This window comes from Pteropus medius, unplaced genomic scaffold (assembly GCF_902729225.1).
Source record: "Pteropus medius unplaced genomic scaffold, Ma_sr-lr_union100, whole genome shotgun sequence".
Taxonomy (NCBI): Eukaryota; Metazoa; Chordata; class Mammalia; order Chiroptera; family Pteropodidae; genus Pteropus; species Pteropus medius.
Genome location: NW_024353392.1, coordinates 38,885 through 65,833, shown reverse-complemented (window position 1 = coordinate 65,833; position 26,949 = coordinate 38,885). Strand labels below are relative to the sequence as shown.

The following is a 26,949-nucleotide window of genomic DNA, read 5'->3' as shown; positions in this document are numbered from 1 at the left end:
CAGTTATAAATGACCAGCTATGACCACGTGACCAATTACAGAAATGAGGACTAATTGTAATCATGAGTATTTCTTCCTTATTTTGTTATGAATATGTTTCTCTGTGTATATACATATATTAAGTGAATATCTTTGTTTTCATTTCTCTCTTATTTCTTTATCATGTAATATATGGTATATTGACTTTATAGTTTATGTATTGTTAACTTTACATCATAGTATTCAAGTTATAAGCTGTTGGGGGAAGAGTAAACCTTACTCAAGGACTATATCTCCTTCTGGAGAAGGAATTAGTATGTTTTAGGTTGTATGAAGGATAGTTGTATCACGTTAGATGGAATTACAACCTCATTATTGTCTTTATCTGGAGATTAAGTATAACATAAGGAGATCTGTATAAGTGCTAAATGACAATGGGTGGACTTGCGATGGTTAATTTTATGTGTCAAATCGAGCGGCTAAGGGATGCCAGAAGAGCTGGTAAACATTATTTCTGATTGTATCTGTGAGGGTATCTCCAGAAGAGATTAGCATTTGAATTGATAGACTGGGTAAAAAAAATATCCATTTTCACCAATGTGGGTGGGCATCATCAAATCTGTTGAGGGCCCAAGTAGCACAAAAATGCAAAAAGAAGTGTCAATTTTCTCTCTTGCATTGAGCTGAGACATCTATCTTTTCCTTTCTTCAGGCATCGGAGCTCCTGGTTGTTGGGCTTTCAGACTCTGAGACTTATACCAGTGCCCCCACTCCACCCCAGTTCATGCCTTTAGACTCAGATTGAATTGACAAGGTTTTGGTTTCCAGTTCAGATGGTAGATTGGCTTCCAGTTCCATATCGTAGGGAAACCCATCCCTTTACATTAACCTCTATCTCTATCTTATTGATTGTATTTTTCTGGAGAACCCTGACAAATATACTTGTTTTGAGGTATTGTTTGTTAAGTTTCTCTACTGTAAAGTTACTCCCACCCCTCCCCCACTCATACTCTTTAGAAGCAAGTCACTAAACACAGCCCACACTTTAGGGCTGAGGAGTCAAGATCCACTTTCTTCGGCGGCGGGAGGGGGCCGCTATCTACATAAATTATTTGGGATTATTCTGTATGAGAGATTTGCCTATTTATCTAATCATTCATTTATATCCATATGGGCTCATGAATGTTTATTTTCTACTTTGGGTTACAATCAAATACACAGTATTTATTTTCATTGATCAAATTGTTCTACCTTTGGTCATTGGGAGCTCTTTCAGGTTGGCTCCTCTGTCCCTTTGCCATGCTGTCATGATTTTGTTTTTTGAGCACTTCCTCACTTTCTGGTGCTATAAGATGCTTCGGGCTCATCATATATTTTCCTTGCTCCAGTACTGGAATAAGCCATTTCTCCAGTGAGCCCTGGTTCCTTTCATTGAAGAATATCTTGGCACTGGGTTTGCATGTTACTACTGGGGTACTGTTGCTTTTGGACTCTCCAAGCCATAAGTGCTAAGACATCTACATATCTAGAATTATTTTTGTATCTGTTCATCTCTATCTATATTAGGCTAAACATAAATACATACTGATTTCTCTAATCTAATCCAGTACCACATGGTTCATTGTAACCTTCCCCCTTGCTTATGTGTAACTTCTTTTGAACAGTGAGAAACCTGGTTTCTTCCATCTACCATCTATTTACTTACCTTTCAGTCCCTAGTATATATATATATATATATATATATATATATATATATGTTATATATATATAGATGTTTCAGAATTGTTTACCCATATCCCCTTGAGAAACAGCTTTGCCAATTAGATATAGCATATATATATAGTTTATTTTGTCTCTTCAGTTTTATGTTTTTTAGTTAAAACATTATTTTCCAAAGTTACTTTTACCGGTTCCTTCCCTCCCTCAACCTTCTTGTTTGGCTAACAAATAAGCTACTCAAAAGCTTATTTTGATTGCGGCCTCTTTTCGTTTTTTATTTTTGTGAAAATAATATGTGTGATGAGATATTCATATTTAAATTTTCTAATTTTTCTTACTGTTGTTTTCCTGTGAGTTAGAAATATTATAATGAGTGCTTAGTCTGGTAATGTCAATGTATGTTTGATTCTTTTAGTACAATGGTAGTCCGTTACATAATAAACACAATACTTTGCCATCTAATTTGATAACGAAACAACTCACATTCCACTGTGCCTTAAAAGTACAATATTCAAACTCCACTTTGTTTTGATTTTGACATGATAGGTATGCACTGGTAATAAAAAATAAAATGTTGTGACACAGAAATATGTGTGGCACTTGAAGTGCTATAGAGTTATAACAGTGTCACTGTGATTTGTAGGGCACTGAGCAGCAGTGCCAAGTGATGAGAGTACCACATGTGGTCTCTGTTATAACTATTCAACTCTGCCATTGTAACATGAAAGCAGCCATAGGCGAAATGTAAGTAGATCAGTGTGGCTATGTTCCAATAAACCTTTATTTATGGGCACTTAAATTTTTGTACAATTATATAAATTCGATTTTGTATAATTTTCACATTTCACAAAATACTATTTTCTTTCAATTTTTTTCCCAACCATTTAAAAATGCAAAAATAGGCAGTGTGCTGTATTTGACCTGTGGGCCCTAGTTTGCTGTCCTCTGCTCTAAGGTTTTAAAGATATGCTATCATATAATCTGTAAATAGATATAGTTTTACTTTTTTTTCCAATTCTTGTGCCTCTAATTTATTTTTCTTGTATAATTTCATCGACTAACACCTGTAGTACAAAGCTTAATGGTAGCGGAAGTTGATAGAGGACACTGCTGCCTTGTTACTCATTTTAGTGGAAACATTTGCAGTGATTTCCCATTAGGTAAGGTTCTAGTTTTAGAACCGATAAATTTAATTTACTATGATAAGAATATAACCATTGATTCTTACTTTTTTTAAGCATAAACACATTTATTTACTTAACAAAGGGATGATCCTAATTACACCAACACTCAGAAATGCAAAATGTTGGTGATAAAGATAATTAAACACAGTAATGAAAAAAATAGCATAGAGATATTCTCTCATTGAACTGAATCTGTTTATCCTCACAGTTAATTCCTGTCCAGAAGGATGATGGAATTTTTACTTTACTTTTTCATAGACTCCGAGTATAGGTGACATTGTTCACGATGGATTCCATCACTAATTTCCCATCTTCCAGTTTTCTTGTGCTTTCCTTCTCATCCTATTCCTGGTGTTGAACCAATCAGCATTTATAAAGTTGCAGACAATCTGAGTTTTTCTGCCATTAGCTGTAGTTTCTTCAAATTTATCTCCCAGGTTACATGAAAACTGCTGTTTTCAACATGCCATCAATTTTTATGGTGAGGTTTTTGCCGTCAGAAGTGAAGACACAATCTGGTTTGGCTCTGTTTTTTACAGAGCCATTCCTACTCCTAATTCCTTCTTGTACTTCTCAAAAGCCTTTGCTCTCTCCACTAAGCACCATCTTCCTACTAGCTGCTGAATGGTGGCCATGGTGGGCACCAGTGGAGAGCTGGGCAAGGAGAGCAGAATGAGGCATGGGGAGTGTGGCCAATTCCTACTTTCTTGAGTGTTTTTATCAGGTATTGTTTTTTGTTTAAGGCTTTTTAGGATTTATTATGATAACCATGTATATCAATATAATATACCACGTTAATTGATTAAGTAATATATGTACATATGTATTTTACTATTATTTGTAATATATTATTTTTGCTAATATTGAAACAATCTTGTATTCTTGGGATAAATCCTACTTGGTTATAATGTGTTATTAATGTAATTGATGCTTGTAATGTTTTATTTTTTTATTTATTTACTTTAGGGGGGTTAGTTTCTTATCATATATTAATATATATTTTTTAAATTTATTAATTTATTTTTATGGTGACATAGGTTAACAAAAATAAGTTTTATCTGTACACTTTAACAGTAAGGTATATATATGTATATGTGTGTGTGTGTGTGTATATATATATATATATATATATACACCTATATATATATATATACACACACACTGTGTATTCACCTCCATAATTTCGATTTCTTCTGTCACCGCATATTTGACCCCTTACCCCGTCTTTCCACCCCCCACCCTCTGGTAACCACTAGTCTATAGTCCATGTCCATGAGTCTCTGTTTGTCCTGTTCATTTGGTGCTTTTAGGTTTATATCTTGCATATAAGTGATATCATGTGATTTTCAACTTTGTCTGTCGGGCTTATTTCGCTTAGCATGATTATCTTGAGGTCCATCCATGTTGTCACAAATGACAGTATTTCATCTCTTCTTATGGCTGAGTAATATTCCATTGTATATATGTATCACAGCTTCTTTAGCCAATCATCTATCGTAGGACACTTTGGTTGCTTCCATGTCCTGGCCACTGTGAATAATGCTGCTATGAACATCGGTGTACAAATATCTTTTTCAGATATGGGTTTTCTAGTCTTTGGGGTAAATACCCAGTAGAGGGGTTGCTGGATCATATGGTAGATCAATTTTTAGTTTTTTGAGGAACCTCCATGCTGTTTTCCATAATGGTTGTACCAATTTTCAGTCCCACCAGCAGTATATGAGGGTTCCTATTTCTCCACATCCTCTCCCACACTTGCTATTACTTGTCCTGTTGATGATAGCTACTCTAACAGGTGTGAGACGGTATCTCATTGTGGTTTTGATTTGCATTTCCCTAATAGCTAGCGATGTTGAGCATCTTTTCATATATTTGTTGGACATTTATATGTCCTCTAGGGAGAAGTGTCTATTCAGGTCCTCTGCCTATTTTTTGATTGGATTGTTTTTTTTTTGTTGTTGTTGTTATTGAGTCGTATGAGTTCTTTGTATATTGGATATTAGGCCCTTATTGGAGGCGTTGCTTGCAAATATATTTTCCCATTTGGATGGTTGTCTCTTTACCTTGCTGAGCAGAAGCTTTTTAGTTTGATGTGGCCCCATTCATTTATTTTAGCTTTTACTTCCCTTGCCTTTGAGGTCAAATTCATAAAAACCTGTTTAACAGTCCAGGGTCCTTGAGTTTAGTTCCTATGTTTTCTTCTATGCATTTTATTGTTTCAAGTCTTATGTTCAGGTCCTTAATCCATTTTGAGTTAATTTTGGTGTGTGGTGATAGAAAACAGTCTAGTTTCATTCTTTTGCAGGTGGCTTTCCAGTTTTCCCAGCACCATTGATTAAAGAGGCTTTCTTTTCTGCACTGTATGTTTTTGGCTTTTTTGTCAAAAATTATTTGCCCATGTAAATATGGGTTTATTTCTGGACTCTCAATTCTGTTCCACTGGTCTGTGTGTCTGTTTTGCTGCCAAAACTATGCTGTTTTGATTACTGTTACTTTGTAGTATAATTTGAAGTCAGGCAGAGTGAGGCCTCCAGCCTCGTTCTTTTTTCTCAGGATGGCTTTGGCAATTCGGGGTCTTTTGTGCTTCCATACAAATCTGATGATTTTTGTTCTATTCCTTTAAAAAATGCTGACGGGATTTTGATTGGGATTGCATTAAATCTGTATAATGCTTTAGGTAATACGGTCATTTTAACTGTGTTGATTCTTCCACCCAAGAACATGGAATATCTTTCCATTTCTTTGTACCTTCTTCGATTTTTTTTTAAATAGGGTCTTATAGTTTTCATTATACAGGTCTTTTACATGTTTTGTTAGATGTAAGGTTTTATTTAGTACTTTCATATCAATATCCAAAGGTGATATTGGTCTATAATTTTTAGTTTTGTACTATCTTTATCAGGCTAACTTAGCAATGATGTACCATACTTATTTAATAAAAAGAATGAGGACATTTTCCTCCATTTTCAGTGCACCGGGGCTTTTTATGAAACATGAGACTATGTGGTCTTTGAAAGCGTGGTGGAATTGCTCTGTGAAACCATCTGGAGTTGGTACTTTTTTGTGGGTAGTTCCTTAATAATTGTTTCTACTTCTGTGAGAATGGTCCCTTTAATTTTTCTATCTCTAATGGAATTGTTTTTGGTAATCTTTACTTTCCTAGGGAATTATCCCTATCATCTAGATTTTGAAATTTATTTTCATAGAAGTCTGTAGTCTCTTACTCTGTCTTAAATTTCTTCTGTTTAATAGTTATTTCCCCATTATTTATTTTGTATATTTTTGCTTTATCTATTTTGTTTTGATCAATATAGCTAGTTGTTTGTTTATACTGTTCATCTTTTAAAAATAGGATTTTGATTCAATAATTAGGTCCATTATTTTTCTATTTTCAATTTAATTAATTTTTATCTTTATTATTTTAGTCTTGTGTTCTCTTTACTTTGTTGTAATTTTTCTATTTTTTTGGGAGAGCTTCACTCAGTTTTTTTTGTTTCTTTTAAAAGTTTGTAATAAAAACAACATGAAACTTACCATCTTAACCATTTTTAAGTGTACAGTTCAGTGGTGTTAAGTGTATTCGCATTACTGTGCAATAATTTTTAAATTTTTTGAATTTGATATTTGCTAACTTACTTTCAATCTTTCCTTTTTACTGATAACAATGTTTTGTGCTGTAATATTTCCTCTGATCACGGCTCTAAATGCATCCCGTACATTCTGGTGTGTTTCCGTCATTGCTGTTTGTTTTGGAAATGCTGTACTTTTAGCTTGAATATAATAGCCATCTCTCAGTTCACCAAATTTCTCCTGACCAGCTGTATCCCAAACATTGAACTTACTAGGTCTTGTTAGTATGGAACACAAGGGGATGAACCTCAACACCCAAGGGAGCTACGTACTTCTCAAATTCACTAGTCATATAAATCAGATGATGTTTCACAAATGTAGTTTTTCCAGTCTCACTATCACCAAGCAATACAAGTTTGAACTGAACTTGGGGTTCTCCTTAAGCAGCCGTCGTGATGTTACTTCCAGGAGCATCTCTGAGCCCATCTTTCTCTTTTTTTATTTTTTTATTTCTGGCTTCGCTGAATCATTTTATTTTCTATAGTCTCTTGCGCACCATATGATTGGGTCTTGTTTTATGAGTCAAATTGAAAATCTACTTTCAACAAATTACGTCCATTCACCTTTACTGATCTAACTGACATGTTAGCCTCAATTTATATAATATCTTATAATTATATGTATATTTTGTTTTCTTGTCTACACAATGTGCTTTCTGTGAGTACTTGCTTCCTTAATTTTCTTTCTTTCATTTATTTATTTATTTATTTATTTATTTATTTATTTATTTATTTATTTATTTATTTATTTATTTACTGTAGTATTCAGAAAGGTTTGTATTTTTTTCTAGTGGTTACCTTTGAAAGAAGTTTCAAAAATAGTACAAAGAGGTCCATTTTACCCATCACATAGCTTCTTGCAACAGTAATGTTTGCATAACTATTGCACTTATACATTTTTAAAATTGCTTATGGGCACATGGGAACAGAATTTTCTAAGTTCTGTTTTGTTTAAAACTTTTCATTTTCTATTACCTTGGTATTTGAAGACTAGCTTCACTGGCTAAAAAATCTTTGGTTCATACTCTTTCTTTGAGTTTCTTGAAAATGCTGTTTTCACTATTGCCTTGTTTTGTTATGTTGTCCTTTGGCAAGCCTGATGCCAGATTAATTCATCTGTCTTCATAAATTATTTAATCTTTTTGCCTAGAAGCCTTGAGAATATATTTTTGTTATCTTTCATGTCTAATAGTTTTACTAGGCTATCTCTTGGAGTTGATAATTTTGGTTCATTTTCCTAGGAACCCAGTGGAGCCTTTAAATGTGTAGATTGGGGTCTTTAATTTTGGAAATTTTTTTTTTGGATCATAGTTGAACAGTTTTAAATATCATTTCTGTTCTTTTGTTTTGTTTTTCTTCCCTAATGATTCCAGTTATACAACTGCTAATCCTTCTTTACTTCTCTTTCAATTCACCAATTTTTCTGCCTTTTTAAATGTACATTATTAAATTTTTTTGAGTCTATTTTCCCTTGGGAATCTTTTATCTTCTGAGATAATTGTGTCTTTTCCCCCATTTATCTTCTCTTTTTTTTCTTGATTTTTTGAAAGTTTGAATTAATGTGATTTTTTTTCATACCCCCAAATATTCATTGCATATATTTTAGTTTTTTTCTGCTTCACAGTTATTTTCTGAAATGGAATGTTTTATCAGTTGAGATGTGTTGAATCTTGTTTTCTGATTTTTTGGTAATAATTGTATAGCTTTACTGAAGGGTCTTCTAGTCTTTTTGTGGATTTATGATGGTTTATAATATTTCTAGTTTAAAGGTATATCATCTTCTGCCAGAGTTTCAAAAGTCCAGAGTCTTTATCATTTTTTTGGTGAAGGAATTCTTTTTGATTCTTTTTTTTTGTAAGACCCTAAATGTTCTCCTTTTGTTTCCTTTTTTTCCCTTTAATACCCGTTATCAAAATTTGTTTCTTACCTTTTTTTTGCCTTTTATCTAGTTCCTAGAAGCCATGTCTTTTGAAGATCACTACCTCAAATTGTGCATACTTTTCATTTACTTCCCTGTATTCTGTGCTTTGATCTGCCAGGGCATTTAAAAATATTTTCATATTTGGGGTGGAGTTATTTTTTCAATTATTTTAAATCAACCTTGGGCCCATGACCAGCTCCATTATTCCCTACGTTTTTTTTTTTTCAGCCTGCCCTTGCTCACTACAAAAGTTGTGGTGCAGCATAAATGTGAGAGACTACTTGCTGGAATTTTTTCCTTTTTTTTTTTAAACTTAAGAGTGATATTGAGGTTGGGATTTTTCTGTCTTCAAGTTAGGTTTTAGTGCCTTTTAATTTTTTTTCTTGTTTTTCTGTATTGTTTTTGGAGGAAATATTGGGAAACACAGCAGCTATCACTGTCTTTGGTGATCTGAAAGTCTTATTAAATAGTCTTTTTGAAATTCCCTAACTTATGAACACCAGATCCACTATGCCTTACTCTGCTGAGTTCACAAGGTATCATTTCCTTTACCTGAATGTCTCAAGTTCCTTATACCCCTGTTGATCACAAAGCAGATCTTGGAGGTGCTCTTAAGTTATAATTTAAAGCCTATCTCCAGATACTAACGGATATACACGTACCTCTTTCTTTGTTATAATTAGTAGTCTTGTTTTATAAATTCGAATTCTGTGGAGTATTTACTTTCCAGCACAATTTGCTATAGTTAGTAGAATTTGGAGTAAATGAGCCCCAGGAAGAGTAGAGATGATCTATAAAATCTGGGATATGTGTACATTGTAGGACACCCCGATGTCTTACTGCTGTGGACTGAATTGTGTCCCCCTAACCCCAAATTCATATGTTGAAACCCTAATCCCCAATGTGACTGTTTCTGGACATGGGGCCTTTGGAAGATAATTATAGTTAGATGAGATCATGAGAGTGGAGTGCATATGATGGGATTAGTGCCCTTCCTTATAAGAAGAGACAAGAGGGCTCTCTCACTTTCTTTCTCTCTCTCTCAACCATGTGAGGACACAGCAAGAAGGCAGTTGTCTGTAAGCCCGAAAGAGAGCTCTTTCATCATAGGATGTACTTCTGTTACATAATCTTGTGCATATTCTTTTCATAAAAAATATGTAATTTAATTACATAACCTGTCTCCATTACTGAACTATGTGTTTTGTGGGAACAGGGATTGTTCCTTTGGCATGAGGCAGAATTATGGTTTTGCACACTTCATGGGGTTGTTGTGAGGATTAAATAATTAAATAATAATAACAGAGTAAGTAGTTAAGTAGTTACTGAATTGAATTATATTGATGTATCTAAGAAGATAATAATTTTATATAAAAGGATAATTCTGAGCTATATCAGACCTGTGGAGTTGGATAACACTTACTTATCACAAGTGCCCATCTTGCAATATGCTGTAACTTTGTGGTGGTATGAATACACTTTAAGTATGGTGTAATCTGTAAAACTGCTTCTATGAATAAGTGTAAGGGCATGGTACTGAGCAGCTTTGTTCTTTAAAACATAAATCTTAAAAAAAACTTTAGTCTTTGAAATCATACCAATGAGAATAGGAGGATTTGAGCTATTCAGAGAAGCTACAACTCCACCATATAGTCTAGGTTCAATTTCTCAGATCAAGGGTCTTCTAGAAAAGAGAAGGCACCAACCACATTATGCATTTATCTTAACTCTGTGGTTTCCAACGACAGGAGCCCTTTCTATGCACAAGACTGTAAACCTTTTAATCATTACCTTACTTTTCTTTGAACCTAGTTAAACACTGCTTCGTTTAAATTTTATTCAAACTCCGACCTTTCCCCAAAGCCTACAATAAAACCGTTTCCCATTTTAGAGGCTGAACTTTGTTTCTCCTTTGAAGGACCAATAGTTAAGTTCAGATTTTTGTTTTCAGATTTGAGTGCTTCGATTGTATTTTAACACTTAAATTTGAATACATATAGTAATGGAACATGTAAAATTCTGCAGGAAGCTTTGTGATTATCCTCTAAGGACAGTGTGCCTTGCCCTTTTAAAAACAGCAACAAGACCTCATGGTCAGTCAAATTTGTTAGTTTCCTTTTTTATTTCTATTGAATAAAAGATCAGATTTATTTGCAACTTTGCCATATATTTGCTTTCAATTAAAAAATTATTATGTTTTATCTAATGAAAGCTTATTCCTTTAACAACAATGTAACCTAGTTAGAAAGATCATATTCTCATCTCTGACTATAAGGCAGCCATATTTCCAGTTGTTGAATGCCATTCTAAGACCAGCTGGTCTCGATCCCTTCCTAGAGCTGATTATAAAAAAATCATTCTTTTAGGATTTGCATCTCTGATATGCTCACTCTCTGATTTCATTATTTGTATCAAAAATAAACTACTGAATATATTAAGCTAACAAAAATGTAAAACTGTTTTAATGAGTTAGATGGAATTGTTTCTAAGCAGCAGTTTGAGATCGTGGCTCTACTTATGTCATTTGTAACTTCAGCCATCTGTTGAGCTTACACATGATGCATTCTAGGAATTCAATCAAATAGCAAAAGATCTTGATGTTTTCCATGTCATTTAAGATTTTGGTGGTTATGACTGCAGTGGTTATGCCATGGGAATAAAGAAAATGAAGCAAAAGTATGAAGACCTTTAAAATACACAGTGGCCAGATAGTTTGGATTAACTGGATACAGAAAATACAGCTTTTTTTTTCCCATGAGAGAGTTAGATAGAGAAAACAGTATTTTCCATATTCTTATTTCTAAAAACCTTTCTAACATGATAACAAGTGAAAAGAGCTTTTTCTACTGGAAAAGCTGTCCTAACTACTGTTTAGCTACACTTGCATAGGTATTTTCAATTTCTTTGTCATCAGGACATGTGTGGGTAAATTCTTCACGGGCATAGGCATTGTGGAGATAGCGCCAGACTCCTGAGAATTCTGCTGGAATGTCAAAGTCACGGTATTTCTTAGCAGCAACCTAGAGTTTGTGGGGGAAAAAAGAGGAAAAAGCAGTTGATAGTAAAAGGCATCAGTGACATGCCTAGTGTGTAGAAACATATCTTAAAAGTCAAGATCACTGTGGACATGTTATATACACAAAAGCACTACAAAATAAGCTTAAAGAATCTTGATTTTACTATTTCAATGTTTTGTGTACAAATATGGACAAAGCTATATGCTTGCAATCATATTTATATTTATGAAGTATGTAATAATGAACGTTTAGAAGAAGGAAGCACAAAACAAAAGTGCATATCTCCCCACTAGATTAAGAGTTTGTTTAGGGTCTCGACTGTCTTATTTCTTCATGTATTCTCTGTATCTGGCATAGAACTGCAATAGGATAAGTTCGGTTTGATAAAAATTTGTTAGTGATTATATTATAATAATATTAATCACCCACATTATTTATCACTTGTTATGATCCGGACACTGTTATAAGCCTTTTACATGTCCTAATTTATTTAACTTTCTCAACAATTCTGTGAAATGGGTAGTATTATTATTGTTTTACAGAGAAGACAGTGGAAAACACTTGATATAGGAAAAAAGAAACAAGTTTTTATGCTTCCCAGAGGAGATCATGGAATTTTCCTCCAAGGAGAGAAGGGAGATATACATCACACATAACGATGATGAGAAAGCCATCATATAAGAACCTCACAATGAATGGTCACTGTGCTTCATGCTGGGAACTCCTAAACTCCTCCCAAACCACTGGAGCCTGCCCTATATAGACTTACTTTAATAATGTTCAGCTTGGGTAGCAAGCTGCAGTCAGCCAGTGTCAGCTGATCCCCATCCAAGAACAATCTTCTGGAAACTGTGAGTTCCTCAGCACTATCTGGATCAATTTCATCCAGAAGTGGAGTGTTTAAGTAGTCATCCAGACGCTTAAATTCTCTGAGTAGAGATTTTTCAAAATCTGAGGCAATGAAGTTATAGGGTTACTTATAAATATATTGTCTTTCTGACTAAATACATTCTCAATATGCTTTTCACACATTTAGATATCTCTATACTCATTGCTTACACTTGGTCTTAAAAATCTAAATAGTTTACTAGAACGCTCAACTACCCACTTATAAGACAGAGTCAGATGCTTAATCAAATGGTGAATGGAAATATTTTTGGACTTTTCTGGAGGTGCGTTGGGAGGATGGTCAAAGAGAAAAAAAGTGATATATGTTATCACTCAACACAGAAGAGTCAGAAAGTGGAATCAGAGACTAAGAGCTCTCATGACTCAGAGGATAGTAAACTTCAAGAATGTCTGTGGGAGATGGTACGTGCTATGGTTTCAGTAACCTTAAAGGTATACAGGACTGGGAAAGTTGAGAGGGGGCAGCTAAGGAATTCAGTCCTGCAGTTAGTTTATACCTGGCATGCCAATGCTCTACTTGAGCTAAACTGATAATTTCTATATTGAATCTTGGGTTCTAAGTCTACTCAAATTCCATACAAGGGAATTTCAGGGAGTAGAGAACGAGAGGAAGAGTATTCCCCAACATATATTATATATTGAGGAGAATCCTATTTTAACTGAGTGAAAATATGAGTGAAGAACTGAGAAAAACAGAGATTTAAAGAAAGGTATCTTACTCTTATTTGCCTCCTTTTGTGTATTCTTTATGTATGCAGAAAACTTGGCAAAGAGGTTACAGCCCACGTCAAAGGACTCCTTGTTCTTGGGGCTCAAGTGAGGGTACCTTAAAAAGAAACATCACTGCATTATCATTTACACATAAGAAGACAGAGACTAGATGTCCTGGCTTGCATTTTACTGAGGATGAAGGTTTTAGAAAATTGTGCTGGAAACTGAAGGTCCTGGGAAATCTCTCATTGAAAATATGTATTTTTCCCCAATCTCAGAATACTTAGTTTCTGAAGTTCACTGGGAAGCCAGCTGTCTGGAATTCAAAGCTCGTTTACCTGTAGAAATAATGTTCCAAATGGTAGTTAGGTCCACATACTTGCTCCTAAAAATCAATTTACATAAGATATGGTGGTAATACATTTTCGGAGATAAACAATAGGAAAAAATATGGTTCCAAATATTGTAACTTACAAAACAAATGAAGGAATAAAGAAGCATAGAGAGGATGGAAAAAAATAGCCAAGATGTCCTCTTCTTAGTAATACAAAGTTCATTTAGTATAAAAAATAAAATAATGTAATAATGTAATTCGCCACATTAACAAATTAGATAAGGAAAACCATATAATCATAGATAAACGCAGAAGTAGTCAGTGAAAATCAATTTCTAATCATAAAAAACCTCACTAGCAACTTGAAATGGTCAGGCCAAACAGCCATCCTAGTTGATTCCTCTCTTTCTTTCCACCCTCACATTTGATCTATTAGCAACTCCGTCCAGTTTACCTTTCAAAATGTACGCAGAATCTGTCCACTTCTCACTACCTCCACTGCCCTCTTCCTAGTCCAAAGCCTATATTGCTGCAACAGCTTCAGATTATTCTCCCCACTCCTATGCTCATTTCTCACATTACCAGACTATTCTTCACCTGCTGCCAGAGCAATCGTGTTAAAATGTAAGTCATATCATGTCTCTCCCTAATCAATATCCTGCAACGTTCTCATCTTATTCAGACTCAGAGCCCAAGTCCTCACAGAGGTCTACAAGGACCAGTGTGATCTGACCCCACCTTACCTCTCTGTTCTCATCTCTTCCTACTCTCTTCTTCACCAACTTCACTAGACACTGGCCTCTATGCTGTTCTTCAAGTAGGCCTAACAAGCTCCCATCCTAGGGCCTTTTCACTTGGTCTTCCCTTAAATGGAGTACCTTTCCTTTTTTATGCACATGGCCTGTTTCCTCTCTTCTTTCAGATCTTTTTTTCTGATAGCTTTTCTTATGTGAGGCCTTTCTCTGGCTACTCTGTCTAAGATTGCAACCTCTCCCCTGTTCCTAACACTCACTACTTCCCTTTCTTCCTTTATTTATTTTTTAGTATTTATCATCATCTAAATTAGTTTATATTTTGCTTTTTATCTTGCTTATTTACTGTCTTCCCCAACTAGAATTTAAGGACTACTGAGTCAGAAAATTTTTGCCCATTTTATTCACTAGTATGTCCCAAGTACCTTGAATAGTAAGTATTCGGTAAATAGTTGCTGAATGATTAAATGAATTCATTGATTTCATTAACTTGATAAAAAATATCCATCAAAAACTTTCAGAAAGCATCAGATTAAATGGCAAAATATTTTAGGGAAATGCAGATCAAAACTACAATGAGATATCACCTCACACCTGTTAGAATGGATATTATCAATAAGATAAGTTATAAAAAGTGTTGGCAAGTATGTGGAGAAAAGGGAACCCTCATGCACTGTTGGTGGGACTGCAAATTGGTACAGCCACTATGGAAAACAGTCTGGAGGTTCCTCAAAAAATTAAATATAGAACTATCATAACATGCAGCAATCACTCTTCTGGGTATCTACCCCCTAAATTTGAAAACACATTCGTAAGATGTGTGTGTGTGTGTGTGTGTGTGTGTGTGTGTGTGTGTGTGTGTAGCACTGTTCATTGCAGCGTATTTACAATTACCAGAATGTGGAGGCAACCCTAAGTGCCCATGAAATAAGAAAAGAGGTAGTACATATATACAATGGACAATACTCAACCATAAAAAGATGAAATAGTGCCATTTTGCAACAACATTGGATGAACCCTGAGGGTATTATGCTAAAAGTGAAAGATATTTGGAAGGAAAAGGACATCACACATGATTTCACTCATGTGGAATATAAAACAAAAAAAAAAAAGAAATTGAGCAAACAAAACAAAACAAACAAAAACAAATTCATAAATACAGACAACAGATTAGTGGTTATCAGAAGGGAAATAGGGAGGGGGTAGGACAAAATGGGTAAAGGAGGTCAAATATATGGTAACAGATGGAAACTAAACTTTTGGTGGTAAGCATGCTATAGTGCATATAGATATTGAATTACAACATTGTACATCTAAAACTTATATAATGATATTAGCCAATGTTATCTCACTAAAAAAGAGTGAATATTTTAAGAAAAAGTAATCCATCCATGTTGTCACAGATGGTAACATGTCATTCTTTTTCATTGCTGTGTAATATTCCATTGTGCGTGTATGTGTGCCACATCTTTGTCTAGTTATCTACTGATGGACACATGTTTGCACATCTTGGCTATTGTAAATAATGCAGTGAGCATAGGGGTGCATATATCTTTTCAAATTAGTCTTTTGCCTTCTGCGACAACATAGATAAATCTAGAGAGTATTATGCTAAGTGAAATGTCAGGCAGAGCAAGACAAATGCTGTATGGTTTCACTTATATGTGGAATCTAAACAAAGAAACAAATAAAATAAAACAAAACAAATCCAGACTCATAGAAACAGAGACCAAAGGGATGGTTACCAGAAGGGAGGGAATGGGAGAATGGTGGAAAGGAGAAGGGGAATGTCGTCAATAATATTGTGATAAGTTTGCGAGGTGACAGATGATTACTAAAATTAGCAAGGTGATCACATTGTAAGGTGTCCATCAGCAGATGAAAGGATAAATATGTGGTATAGATATAAAATAGAATATCATTCAGCCATGAGAAAGAAGGAAATCCTGTCATTTGTGCCAACATAGTTGGAACTTGAGGACATTATGCTGAGTGAAATAAGTCCGACAGAGAAAGACAAATATTGTATGATCTCACTCATATGTGGAATCTAGAAAAGCCAAACTAGTTAATGGAGAAAAAGGTCCATATCATGTCCTCTGTCTTTCTGTCTTTCCTCCCTTCCTTCCTTCCTTCCTTCCTTCCTTCCTTCCTTCCTTCCTTCCTTCCTTCCTTCCTTCCTTCCTTCCTTCTTTCCTTCTTTCTTTCCTTCCTTCCTTCCTCCCTCCCTTCATTTTGACTGAATCTTGCTCCGTTAGGGGTGGCAATATACCTAGATAAAAACTATGTTCCCTAGCTTCCCTTTGTATTTAGATATGACCATGCGAATTACTCCTGGAAAATGAGATGTAAATGAAAATTATTGAGTGTGACTTCTCTGAAAGCTCTTTAAAGCTGACTTGCATCTTTTGTCCTTTGCCCTTCTCCTTCCTGTATGGGAGTTATATCTGTTGCCTGGAATTCCAGCAGACATATTGTCACCATGAATTAACTTTGAGACTGGAAGCCTCACCTGAAGGATGGCAGAGAAGAAAGATTAGAAACAGCTTAGTTCTCCACTGAAATTATAGAGCTGTCATTCCAGCCCTACAATGCCTCATTCTTTGCTTCTTATTATGTGAGAAAAATAAAACCCATATTTATTTAAGTCTTTATTTTTTGGGTCTCTAGTTATCAATCCTTAACTGATATATAAGCCAATAGAAAATCAGAAGGATTTGATAAGAATATTCACAGAACAAAGCCAAATGATTGATCAACATGTGTAAACAGACTCAAACTCACCTATTATTCAGGGAAATAGCAAATTAAAATATCAATGAGATATAACTATACCCATCAGACTGGCACAAATTTTGAAAGAGTGATAACACATAGTATTACAGATATGTAGGAAAAATACACTTTTGTACATCGATGAGTAAAGGAGTAAAATTTTTAAAAGACACATAGCATTTGAAATTTGCTCCTGGGAATCTATTCCATAGGAATAAAAACACCAGTATGTTAGGCTACATGAACAAGGATGTTATTTATAGCACTGTTTGTAGTGGTAAAGAACTGGAAGGAAAGGGAATGCTCATCAGTAGAGGAATAGTTTATAGTTTAGCAACTTGTTGTATATCTGTGACATGGGCTATTATGCAGATATTAAAATGAGTTAAATATTTGTATGCCAGTAGAGTTGAAGGATGTTGCAATGTTCTTTGAAGTGAGATAAGAAAGATGCAATATTTATAAAGTAAATTATGTTTATTATCACTATGCTTATTTGAACCTAGAAAAAGGCATGGAAATATACACAATAGATTTTTTCACTAGTTACCTTTGGGATCAAGAAAATGTTAGAGAGCAGAAAATGTGAGAGAAGAAAGTAGTAGAGGAGGATGCAGGAGGGGAAAACAAAATAAGACTCAATACTTACAGGACGAACTTGGAGCAGGTGCTTAAAATTTAAGAAGCCATCAATAATGGATGAAAGAGACTTAGCATAGTCATGCAGAAGAGAATCTAGAATAGTATCCCTAGTTTCTTAGGTAAGAAGAATTATGGACTTATAGAACCTTTTGTTAAATACACACACACATATGATTAGGACTTCAATTTTTAGAGGAGTTTTAAGTTCATAGCTAGACTCCTGATCAATGGAAACTATTAGGTAATAAACGAATGCCATTTTAAGACAGAGTTTGTGGTAATTTGTTGTGCAACAATAAAAAAATGAATATAGCAGCCTTTCTGTTTCTAGATACTATCTTGGGTGGGCAGATATATATAGCTGTCATTCAAATGTAGACAGTGCAATTCTGGCATCTGGCTAACTATGTGAGTCCTGTTTCCTGGCCTCTAGCCCTTGTAGTAGGTATGTTCTGCCCTCTTGCCATCAGTGATGTGAGTGAAGGCCTAATCATGATCAGTCCTCATGGGCTATATAGTGTTATTTATTATCCCATGCCCTCACTCCTACCCGCCCCCCCCACCATGGATTACTTCTCTATTTCTAGACCAAAGATAATTTACTTTCTTATTTTAAGTATGCTACACATTCAAAAAATAATTTGAAATATTATATCTATTGTCTTTGTATTTTTGAAGTCGAAAGGGGTAGTTCATGCAAAATAGACATAATATTTCCCAACATGCAGAGCTAAGACTTCAGACTGAATAATTAAAGTCTGTTTCAAAATTAAAAATCTTCTGAGAGCTCTATAATAAAATAAGTCTGATTTTTATCAGTATAAATTTCCTCAAACTTCATTATGGATCAGCTAATGTGGCTGAAATTAAATGTGGCTCAAATTTACCTGCCTTTCTCAGGTTTCCAAGTCTGTCCTTTGCCCTTTCCTGATATACTACCTATATCTCATGAAGTACAATAGTATTACATATATTAAATAAATAATTCTGTAGTAAAGTTTTCTAATCATATATGGAATGATCAAAGGGAATCTTTGCAATTTTCTAGAAAGATAACAAAGGAGAGTTCTGACATTAGAAAAGAGTTAGTTGCCTAGAAGTAAGAATCCCCAATCTGCAATAAATAGACCAATAAAATATATTATCTCAAGAACAATAATATCTTGTACCTTGGAGGAGCCAGTGTCTGTTCTAGAAACTCCTCAATTTTAATGAAGTCTGTTTTCAATTCCTTGTTATATACCAGGAAGGGAGGATTGGTACCTGGAGCTAGGTCCTTCAGCTCTTCAGGCTTCCTATAATTATTGAAAATAAGCAGAGTTAGGCCTCTAGATAAGATACACAATATACAAACACCAACATTGTATTGGTATCTACAAATTTCAATCCATAGAATAAAACCTGTCCTGATATCTCTTACCTGGTCATGTCAACAGTAGTCACATTGAATTTAACTCCTTTAAGCCAGAGGATCATGAAAAGGCGTTGGCAAAAAGGACAGTTTCCAATACTCTCCCCATCACTTCCAGCCTATTAAAATAAAGAAAGGCCACATTCATTCATTTGCTCAACAAGTATGTATTGAATACCCACTGGGAAATGAACTAGTTTCTAAAGACAAAGTTAAAAGTCTTTTATCTCATGGATTCTACCATTTGTGCTCAGAGGGAGATAATGAATCAAATAATCTCATTGTATGTAAAATTACAAGTGTGATGACATCATCACCATAATAAATTATATCTATTACCAGAATTTATATAACCATTTCCTATTGATGGACATTTCAGACATTCTAAAGTTTTACTACTTCAGCAACAGATATTTTTGGCATATAACTATTTCTGAGATTATATCTTTAGAGTTAATCTTTAAAATGAGAATACTGAGTAAAATTTATGTTCATTTTCCATTTTGACTGATCCTGCAAAATTTCCTTCCTGAAAGGTATTTTCCATATGTTCATTGGCTATTTGATTTTCTTATTTTATGAAGTGTTTATTCATGACAATTTTACATTTTTCTATTAAGGTGATGACTTTTTCCTCATTGATTTGGAAATTATTTGTATATCAAAGATATTAACTCTTTTTGATACATGTTACATATAATTTTAAAAACATGTCATGTAAAATTTAAATTTTACATAAAATCTATCATTCTTTTCCTTTATTCAGTCTGTTTTTATGATCTGCTTACACAGCCATTTTATATATATCAATATGATAAAAAATACTTAGTTATTTTGTTTTTCTATAAAGATGTTCTGTCATGTTTTATTCTAGTATCTTTATGGTTTAATTTTTGCATTTGTTTCATCTTTTGGAATTTATTTTGTCATAAGAAGTGTATTAGGACTCCAACTTTAATATTTTTTAATAAATAGTTTATAGTTGTCTTAATACCATTCATTTAAAAACCCGTCCTTCTCTCACTGATTGAAAACAACATACTTTTTGGCTTTGAAATTTTATATGTGTTTAAAATAGACCAGACATATATATGTAAAAAACAGGTATTAAAATATAAATAGTCCCCAAAATTAACTTTCAGTTTTAAACCAGGATAAATTCTTTGAAGGAAAGAAATGCAGTTTATGTGGGGTCTGTCAGGGAGGCCTTTCCTGAAGAAGTGGCATTTGAACTGAGTTCAGAGGATAAGTAAGAGTTAACTAGTTGAATGGGCATGAAGAGGGCATTCTAAACAGAGAAAATCACATATTCAAAGGCCTTGCAACAAGTTTGTGTGTGGCATTGACCTGAAAGAAGGTCAATGTGGTGGGGATTCAGAGAGTGAGGAAGAGAGGAGGAAAAATCAATATACTGGGCTACATCAAAGCACAAATATGCTTTACAAAAGAACTGTTAAAAATGGAAAAAAAATCTTGTATACAAAATATATGAATAAAAATCTCTTACAACTCAATAACGAACTACCAACTTATAAAATGAGCAAAAGATTTAAACACTTTACAGAAGATATGCAGATGATAAATAAGGACATGGAAAGATGCTCAACATCATTAGCCATCAGGAAAATGCAAATTAAAACCAGAATGCATTACCATTACACACATTATAATAATGAGAATTAAAAGACTGACCATATCAAGTATTGGCAGGACTGTGGAGCAGCTGGGATTGATAGACTGTTGTTGGGAGTGTAAAATAGTACAATTGCTTTATGAAGAGTTTGTCAAAGTTAAAAATATTATCTACCATATGATCCAGCAATTCTAATCCTAGGTATTCACCCAAGAGAAATGAAAGCATATATTCTAATCCTAGGTATTTACCCAAGGGAAATGAAAGCATATATTCTAATCCTCGGTATTTACCCAAGAGAAATGAAAACATGTGGCCCTAGAAAGGCTTATACATGAACGTTTACAGCAACTTTATTCATAATAACCCCAAATTAGAAACAATCCAAATGTCCTTCAGTGAGTGAATGGATAAACAAATACGGTACATTCATACAAGGGAATACTTCAGCAATAAAAAAGAATGAGCTGTTATTGATGCACACAATATGGGTAATTCTCAAAATAATTATGCTGACAAAAAAAAGAGTACCTACTTCATGATTCAACCTATAGAAAATTTTAGAAAATACAAACCAATCTATACTGACAGAAAGCAGATCAGTGATTGCCTAGCAGGGGAATAGTGGGACGGAGTGGGGGAGATTGGCTATTGATTGACTGCAAGGAGACACAAGGGAACTTTATGAGATGATGGAAATATTCTATATCTTGATTAAGGTGGTAGTTACATGTGTGTATATACTTGTCAAAAGTCATTGGATGCACTTAAAATGTGTGCACCTTATTTTATGTAAATTATACTTCAGTAAAATATATTAAAACAGAAAAGTTCAAAAGGCAGAAAAAATCCTTCAAATAAATGATATTATTAAGGATTGCAGACATTGCAATGACAAAGGTAAGAGTATGAACATGGAAGGGGATACCCGAGAGAGATGGTGAAGAACAAGATCACTGGAGGAGAGGAAGTTAAGGATCTGAGATGCCAGAATATTAGAAGGGTCATCTGTGTAGATATTAAAATCACCAGAAATTATGGTAGGAATAGTGTTGGAGAGTGAAAATTATCCAAGAGCTAAAATCTTCAGGAAATAAGGGAGAGCAACCTGGGGTTTAGAAGATCACTATAACGAGGAGGAATAGTGGATGGTTTAGTCTGATATTATGAGACTCAACGTAGTTATTTCTCTGGATTGCGGTGGTAGAATGGTCTGGAAACAGAAATGAGGAACAAGGATACCTAAAGGACACCTACCCCATCTCCAGGCTCAGTGGTAAGATGAATGAGGGAGAAAAGGCAGCCATTTCTTGAGAGAGTTATAGCTGATGTAGTGTCCTCATGGGAGATCCAGGTTTTAGACACCTCAATCTAAACATGTCCTAAATTAAATTCCTTTTCTTTTCTTTATTCCGCACACTGCATACTTTTTTTCCTAGGGCTCCCAATCCTGTGAATGTCACTGCCATTTGGTATGAACTAAATTGTTCCCCCTCCCAAATTCATATGTTGAAACCCTAACACCCAACGTGATGGTACTTGGAGGTGGGGCCCTTGGGAAATAATTAGGTTTACATGAGGTCATGAGGGTGAGGTTCTCATGATGGGATTAGTGCCTTATAAGAGACACCAAAGAGTGCATTCTCTCCCTCCCTCCCTCCCTCCCTCACTCCCTTCCTCTTCCCTCCCTCCTCTCTGTCTCTCTGTCTCTGTCTCTGTCTCTGTCTCTCACTCTCTCCTCTCTTTCTCTTCTTCCTCTCTTCCTCCCTCCTCCCCTCCCTCACCCCTCTGCCATTCAAGGACACAGTGAGAAGGCAGCCATCTATTATTAAGTCAGGAGAGTTCTCATCAGAAACTGACTGTGCTGGCATCTTGATGTTGGGCCTTTAGCCTCTAGAACTGTGGGAAATAAATGTCTGATGTTTAAGCTACCCAGTCTATGCTATGGCATCTCGAGTACATAAGACATCATTCACCCACTTAACGGAAGTAGAAACTTGGGAATAATTCTCTGCTTCACTCCCAATATTGAATCTAACTACTAATTCTTGTCAGTTTTACCTATAAAGATCTCCAAATAAGTTCGGGTCTCCCATTTTCCATGGCTATTACACCATTCATTCATTCCATGTTTATTTGATGCTTACTATCCATCTAACTCTGTTAGGTGCTACCTTTCCAAGTCTAAGCCATCAGCATTTCTCATCTCTTGAGTCTAAATTTTTTTCTATTTTGCCTGAGTCTGTAAAAGGAAATAAAGGGTAATTCATATTATAGCTGCACTGATCTGTCATTTCTAGTAATATTAAGGTCCCAGAGGCCATGGGCATACTTGTTAATTTTCAGGTAAATTTTCCTTTCCCTGGAGTGGGTGTGACAGAAAAAATAATGTTTATTGTTGCTATTTTATGGTATCAGGGATTGAAGAGATATGAGAAGAAGCAACCAACCTTGGCAGCTGCATTTCTTTTGTAACAGAAGTCAGACTAAGGATGCAGTCAGAACTGAGGTTAGTGAGTAGAAACATGATTGGGGTGGGAAGCAGGAAGAAAAATGGACTCTGATAATAGATATAGCAGGAAGGGTGGGTCGCCTTTGGCAAAAGGAAAGTCAAAACAGTGAGGTGTGGGGGAAATGCAGTAAAGTTTTACAGGAAACCTGTAGTTTTTTTTCTGTTTATAATAGGCTGATTTAAAGTGCTATCACATAAAATTTTAGGATGTCAATTTCCTAGCCTGATTGATAAATTACCTACCTCTTAAGTGTCTTTAGCTGGCAAAGACAGGATTGACATTCACCAAAACAACTTATTTCTTTGTGTTTGTGATATAAGTTTCTAAACATGAAAAATAACAATAGCCACAATGTCTGACATTTATTAAGTATTAACTGTTAACAACTAATATGTTTTACATATTTGTTTCTTTAATCCTCATAATGAAGATGTGAGGTAGGTTCTGTTATTACTCTTGTTTTACGGATGAGGAAACTGAAGCTCAAAGAAGCTGACTTGCTCAAGTACAGTCAGCTAGACAAGAGTTGATGATATATATATACTCTTTTCATATAGCAAATCCAGGATTTTCTACTCTAGAACCCACACTTAAACACTGCTTTCTCCCACCTAATAATTTTGTTGGATATTTTTAATTAATTAGTCTTTATGATAGTCTTTTTGATGGTTCTAAAAGAGTTTGAAAACGGTCTGAACATTCAAAGAGTATCATTTCTTTTTCCTTTCTCGTATGGACAAAATGTGTGTGACAAAATTTTACATTCAGAAGTTTGGCCCAAATGCTAGATGCTATAATGTTATGTACAAATCTACTGAAATGTAATTTTACAGTGTTTGGTAGAGAACACAAAAACTCCATTTGACGATGAACAACAAACGAATAAGAAACTGCATTTACATAAAATAAAATGTATGTTAGACAATTCTTTGTTCTTAGTTCCTGGATATAAATCTTGCCCAGAACTGAAAGGTAATATGTTCACTGACTATATGGAACAGATAGATGGTGTGATATAAATTCTTAATTATGACAGGAAAGTGCTCAATCTCTTATAGGAATCCCATCAGTGGTATGGGGAAGAAGTTGTGGTAAGATTTTTAAGCCACAGCCAGAGGGAGCTGGGGAAATCACAGGCTCATTTAATCTTTAGAAAGATACCACATTATCTATAAATGAGATACCATTGGTAAAGAGCAGTGCTTTTAAAAGTTACTCATTAACATTTTTCATCCCTCTCAATTCCTGTGCCCCTCCCACTATCTCCTATTAAATTTCTGGAGATCTGTAGAATACATCCTAAAGCAAAGCGAAACAACAACTTGGACCAGATTATATTCAAGATTCTTCCAGGAAATCATTAACTTATACCAATGTCCCTAGATAAGCTTACATCTAAAAGATTGCATCTGATGAAATTCTGGAAAATTTTATTGAAAAGCTTGCGAAATTGAAAACAATTGAATAAGATTAAACGGAGCTATTTTATAGGACTGGACTCAACCCTGTCATTCATCATGTGACCTTGGACAAAGCTACTTAGCTACTCTTTATTTTAGTTTCTGTCCCCATAAAATATGGTTAATAATAAACCATTTAGCACAATCCATGCCATATAGTAAATACTCAATAAATGATTAATTATTTTAACCTGAAAGTTATAACTTCAACACTTGCTCATCTGACGTGTGATTTTCTAACTTCTCTGGTCCAGATTACCACCCAAATATGGGAAGTCTATGAAGATAAACACACAGATCAATGTGAACCACTGGTTAGAGGAATGCGATTGGATTGAATGAATAGTTTAGACAAAAGTAACACTTTAGTTATCCTATGAAGACATCGCCTCTGGTTTGGCATTGGTAGATATAAAAGGTCAGTTAGAAAAATAAGGCTTAGTTATATCACGTCTGAGCAGTACATGTTTTGCTAGATTCCAGAGATAGGAGAAGTAGCTCTTATGCCCATAGTCCAGCAAACACTTGGATTACTTTGCTATGCAGGAATTCAAGGGTCTCTCTTGTATAATTTTGAAAAGGCAGGTTGATTATGTTCTTAGTGTATATATGTGACCAGTTGTTAGATGTTTAAAAATGATTGTAAAAATAATACTTTGGTTAATCAATGTTTAAGCTAACGTTTGGTAAGCATACATTATTTAACATCTTTGTATGCCACCAAGAGGCTATATAGTTTTAGAGGCAAATTACTTAAACTTTATTGCCTTAGCTTACCTATCTAGAAATGATCAGGACAATATTGCTACAATGATAAGTACCACTACCACTACTACTACTACCAGCACCACTGATATCATCATATCTCCTAAGTTGTTGTTAGGTTCAAATGAGATAATATATGTAAATTGTTTAGAAAAAGACGGGGCATGATATAAGAGTTTTGTTAGTATTACTATTATTATCCTCAATACTTCTAATAGTCAATGAAATTATAAAGAAAAATAGTTAATATAAGCAAAGATTTAAGAAACGATGTAATTTCTACTCAGAATAACCCATGCACAATTATTTATTTTTCTTGATGAGCTAATTTAGAAACACATCTTCCTTTCTCCTGCTTTAGGGGTTTTCCAAAGGACTTTTTTGAAAAGTTAAAACAGAAAAAAGAAACCACCAAGGCAGGTCATAAAGAGGAAGCACAGCATTCTAAAATGCCTGCTTCTCACATAACAAGCACACAGACTTCTGGCTTTTTTCTCCCATAGTGTCCATGTGACTCTGCTGTGATGTTTGTCCATTATGGGAGAATTTCAGAAAGCTTTATCTGTGCTATGTGTGGGAATGGGGTGCTAAGGCTATCTTGGTCATCTCCTCCCACAGTTTAGGCCTTCCAAAACCTATTTCATAAAACAGTGATTGCAAAAGCTGGAAAGCCCTTAAAGATCATTTTGTCAGGCTCCTTCACTGTATAGATGGAGAAACAAAGGTCCAGAGGGAGGGAGGGATTTGCCTAAGGTTACACAGGAAGCCACTAAGAACACAATTTTGTTGCTCTGACTACCAACCAGTCTAGTGTTCTTCCACCATATGTCCTTGCCTTTTCCAGATGAGATGTCTAAGAGCAATCAAATACCCAGGCATCTTTCTAGGACTCAGAATAGGAATATAATTATGAAGTTATTTCCTATCTCCAGCCCAAAGTTTGACTTTTTTCAGAAGCTGAGGCCCAGTGTCAATGGGCTGAGGCCCCTATTATAGCTAAAAAACTTACCTTCACGAAAAGCTCAATTTCAGGGTCTGCTTGAGTGCTGGGCCTTGGGCCTGCCATCTTTCTGTTTTCACTGCCAGATTTCAGCTCCCTGCCTCCTGCACAGTCCACAATCCTTGTGGACTCTTTTCTTCCAGTTTTGTCCAAAGACTGAAATAAAGTTGGTGCTTTAAGAAGACAGTCCAGTTTGTAGGACCGAGTCACAGTTAGGGCCAATTTTTCTACTCAAGAGCTGGGATGCAGAGAATTCTAGATGCTTGAGAAGAACTCTTGAGTTTGTTTTCCTCCTTCCTCCTGACCTATCATTTGAATCAAGGAGGAGCCAAAGGGGTGTGTGTAAACTGGCTGGCTAGAAGGGTGGGGGTGTTTCCACAAAGGTTTCAATACCATGAGTCAGCATAGGAGAAACACACACACAAACACACACATGCAGTGCTGGCTTCTATATATCAAGCACACCAGATGTTCTCTAGAGCCTCCCTTTGAGTCCTGGGCTCTGTGCCCAGAATATGGCCTCTTATTGCTGTTCCTGTAACCTGACAGCAGCAAAAAGCTCTTCCAGGAAAAGGGCCAGAAATGACGGGTTTTA

General features: G+C 35.0%; 1 protein-coding gene across 1 annotated transcript; it reads right to left on the bottom strand.

Annotated features, from left to right (window-relative positions):
* Positions 1-10,526: 10,526 nt before the first annotated feature.
* CLIC2 (chloride intracellular channel 2) lies at positions 10,527-26,681 on the bottom strand. Its single transcript, XM_039850475.1, has 6 exons — positions 26,364-26,681; positions 18,993-19,102; positions 18,742-18,867; positions 13,078-13,184; positions 12,219-12,400; positions 10,527-11,452 (listed from the first exon to the last, which is right to left on the bottom strand). Exons 1-6 carry the CDS (start codon positions 26,418-26,420, stop codon positions 11,297-11,299), a joined length of 738 nt encoding a protein of 245 aa, XP_039706409.1. The 5' UTR covers positions 26,421-26,681; the 3' UTR covers positions 10,527-11,296.
* Between the last annotated feature and the right edge of the window lie 268 nt (positions 26,682-26,949).

Bases quoted from the DNA above. Each gene is read 5' to 3' on its own strand.
- CLIC2 (XM_039850475.1), bottom strand. From the start codon at position 26,420: ATGGCAGGCCCAAGGCCCAGCACTCAAGCAGACCCTGAAATTGAGCTT. The intron at 18,868-18,992 runs GTAAGAGATATC...CAATAATTATAG, and splicing joins ACTACTGTTGACATGACCAG to GAAGCCTGAAGAGCTGAAGG. The intron at 12,401-13,077 runs GTAAGATACCTT...TCATTGCCTCAG, and splicing joins ACAAAAGGAGGCAAATAAGA to ATTTTGAAAAATCTCTACTC.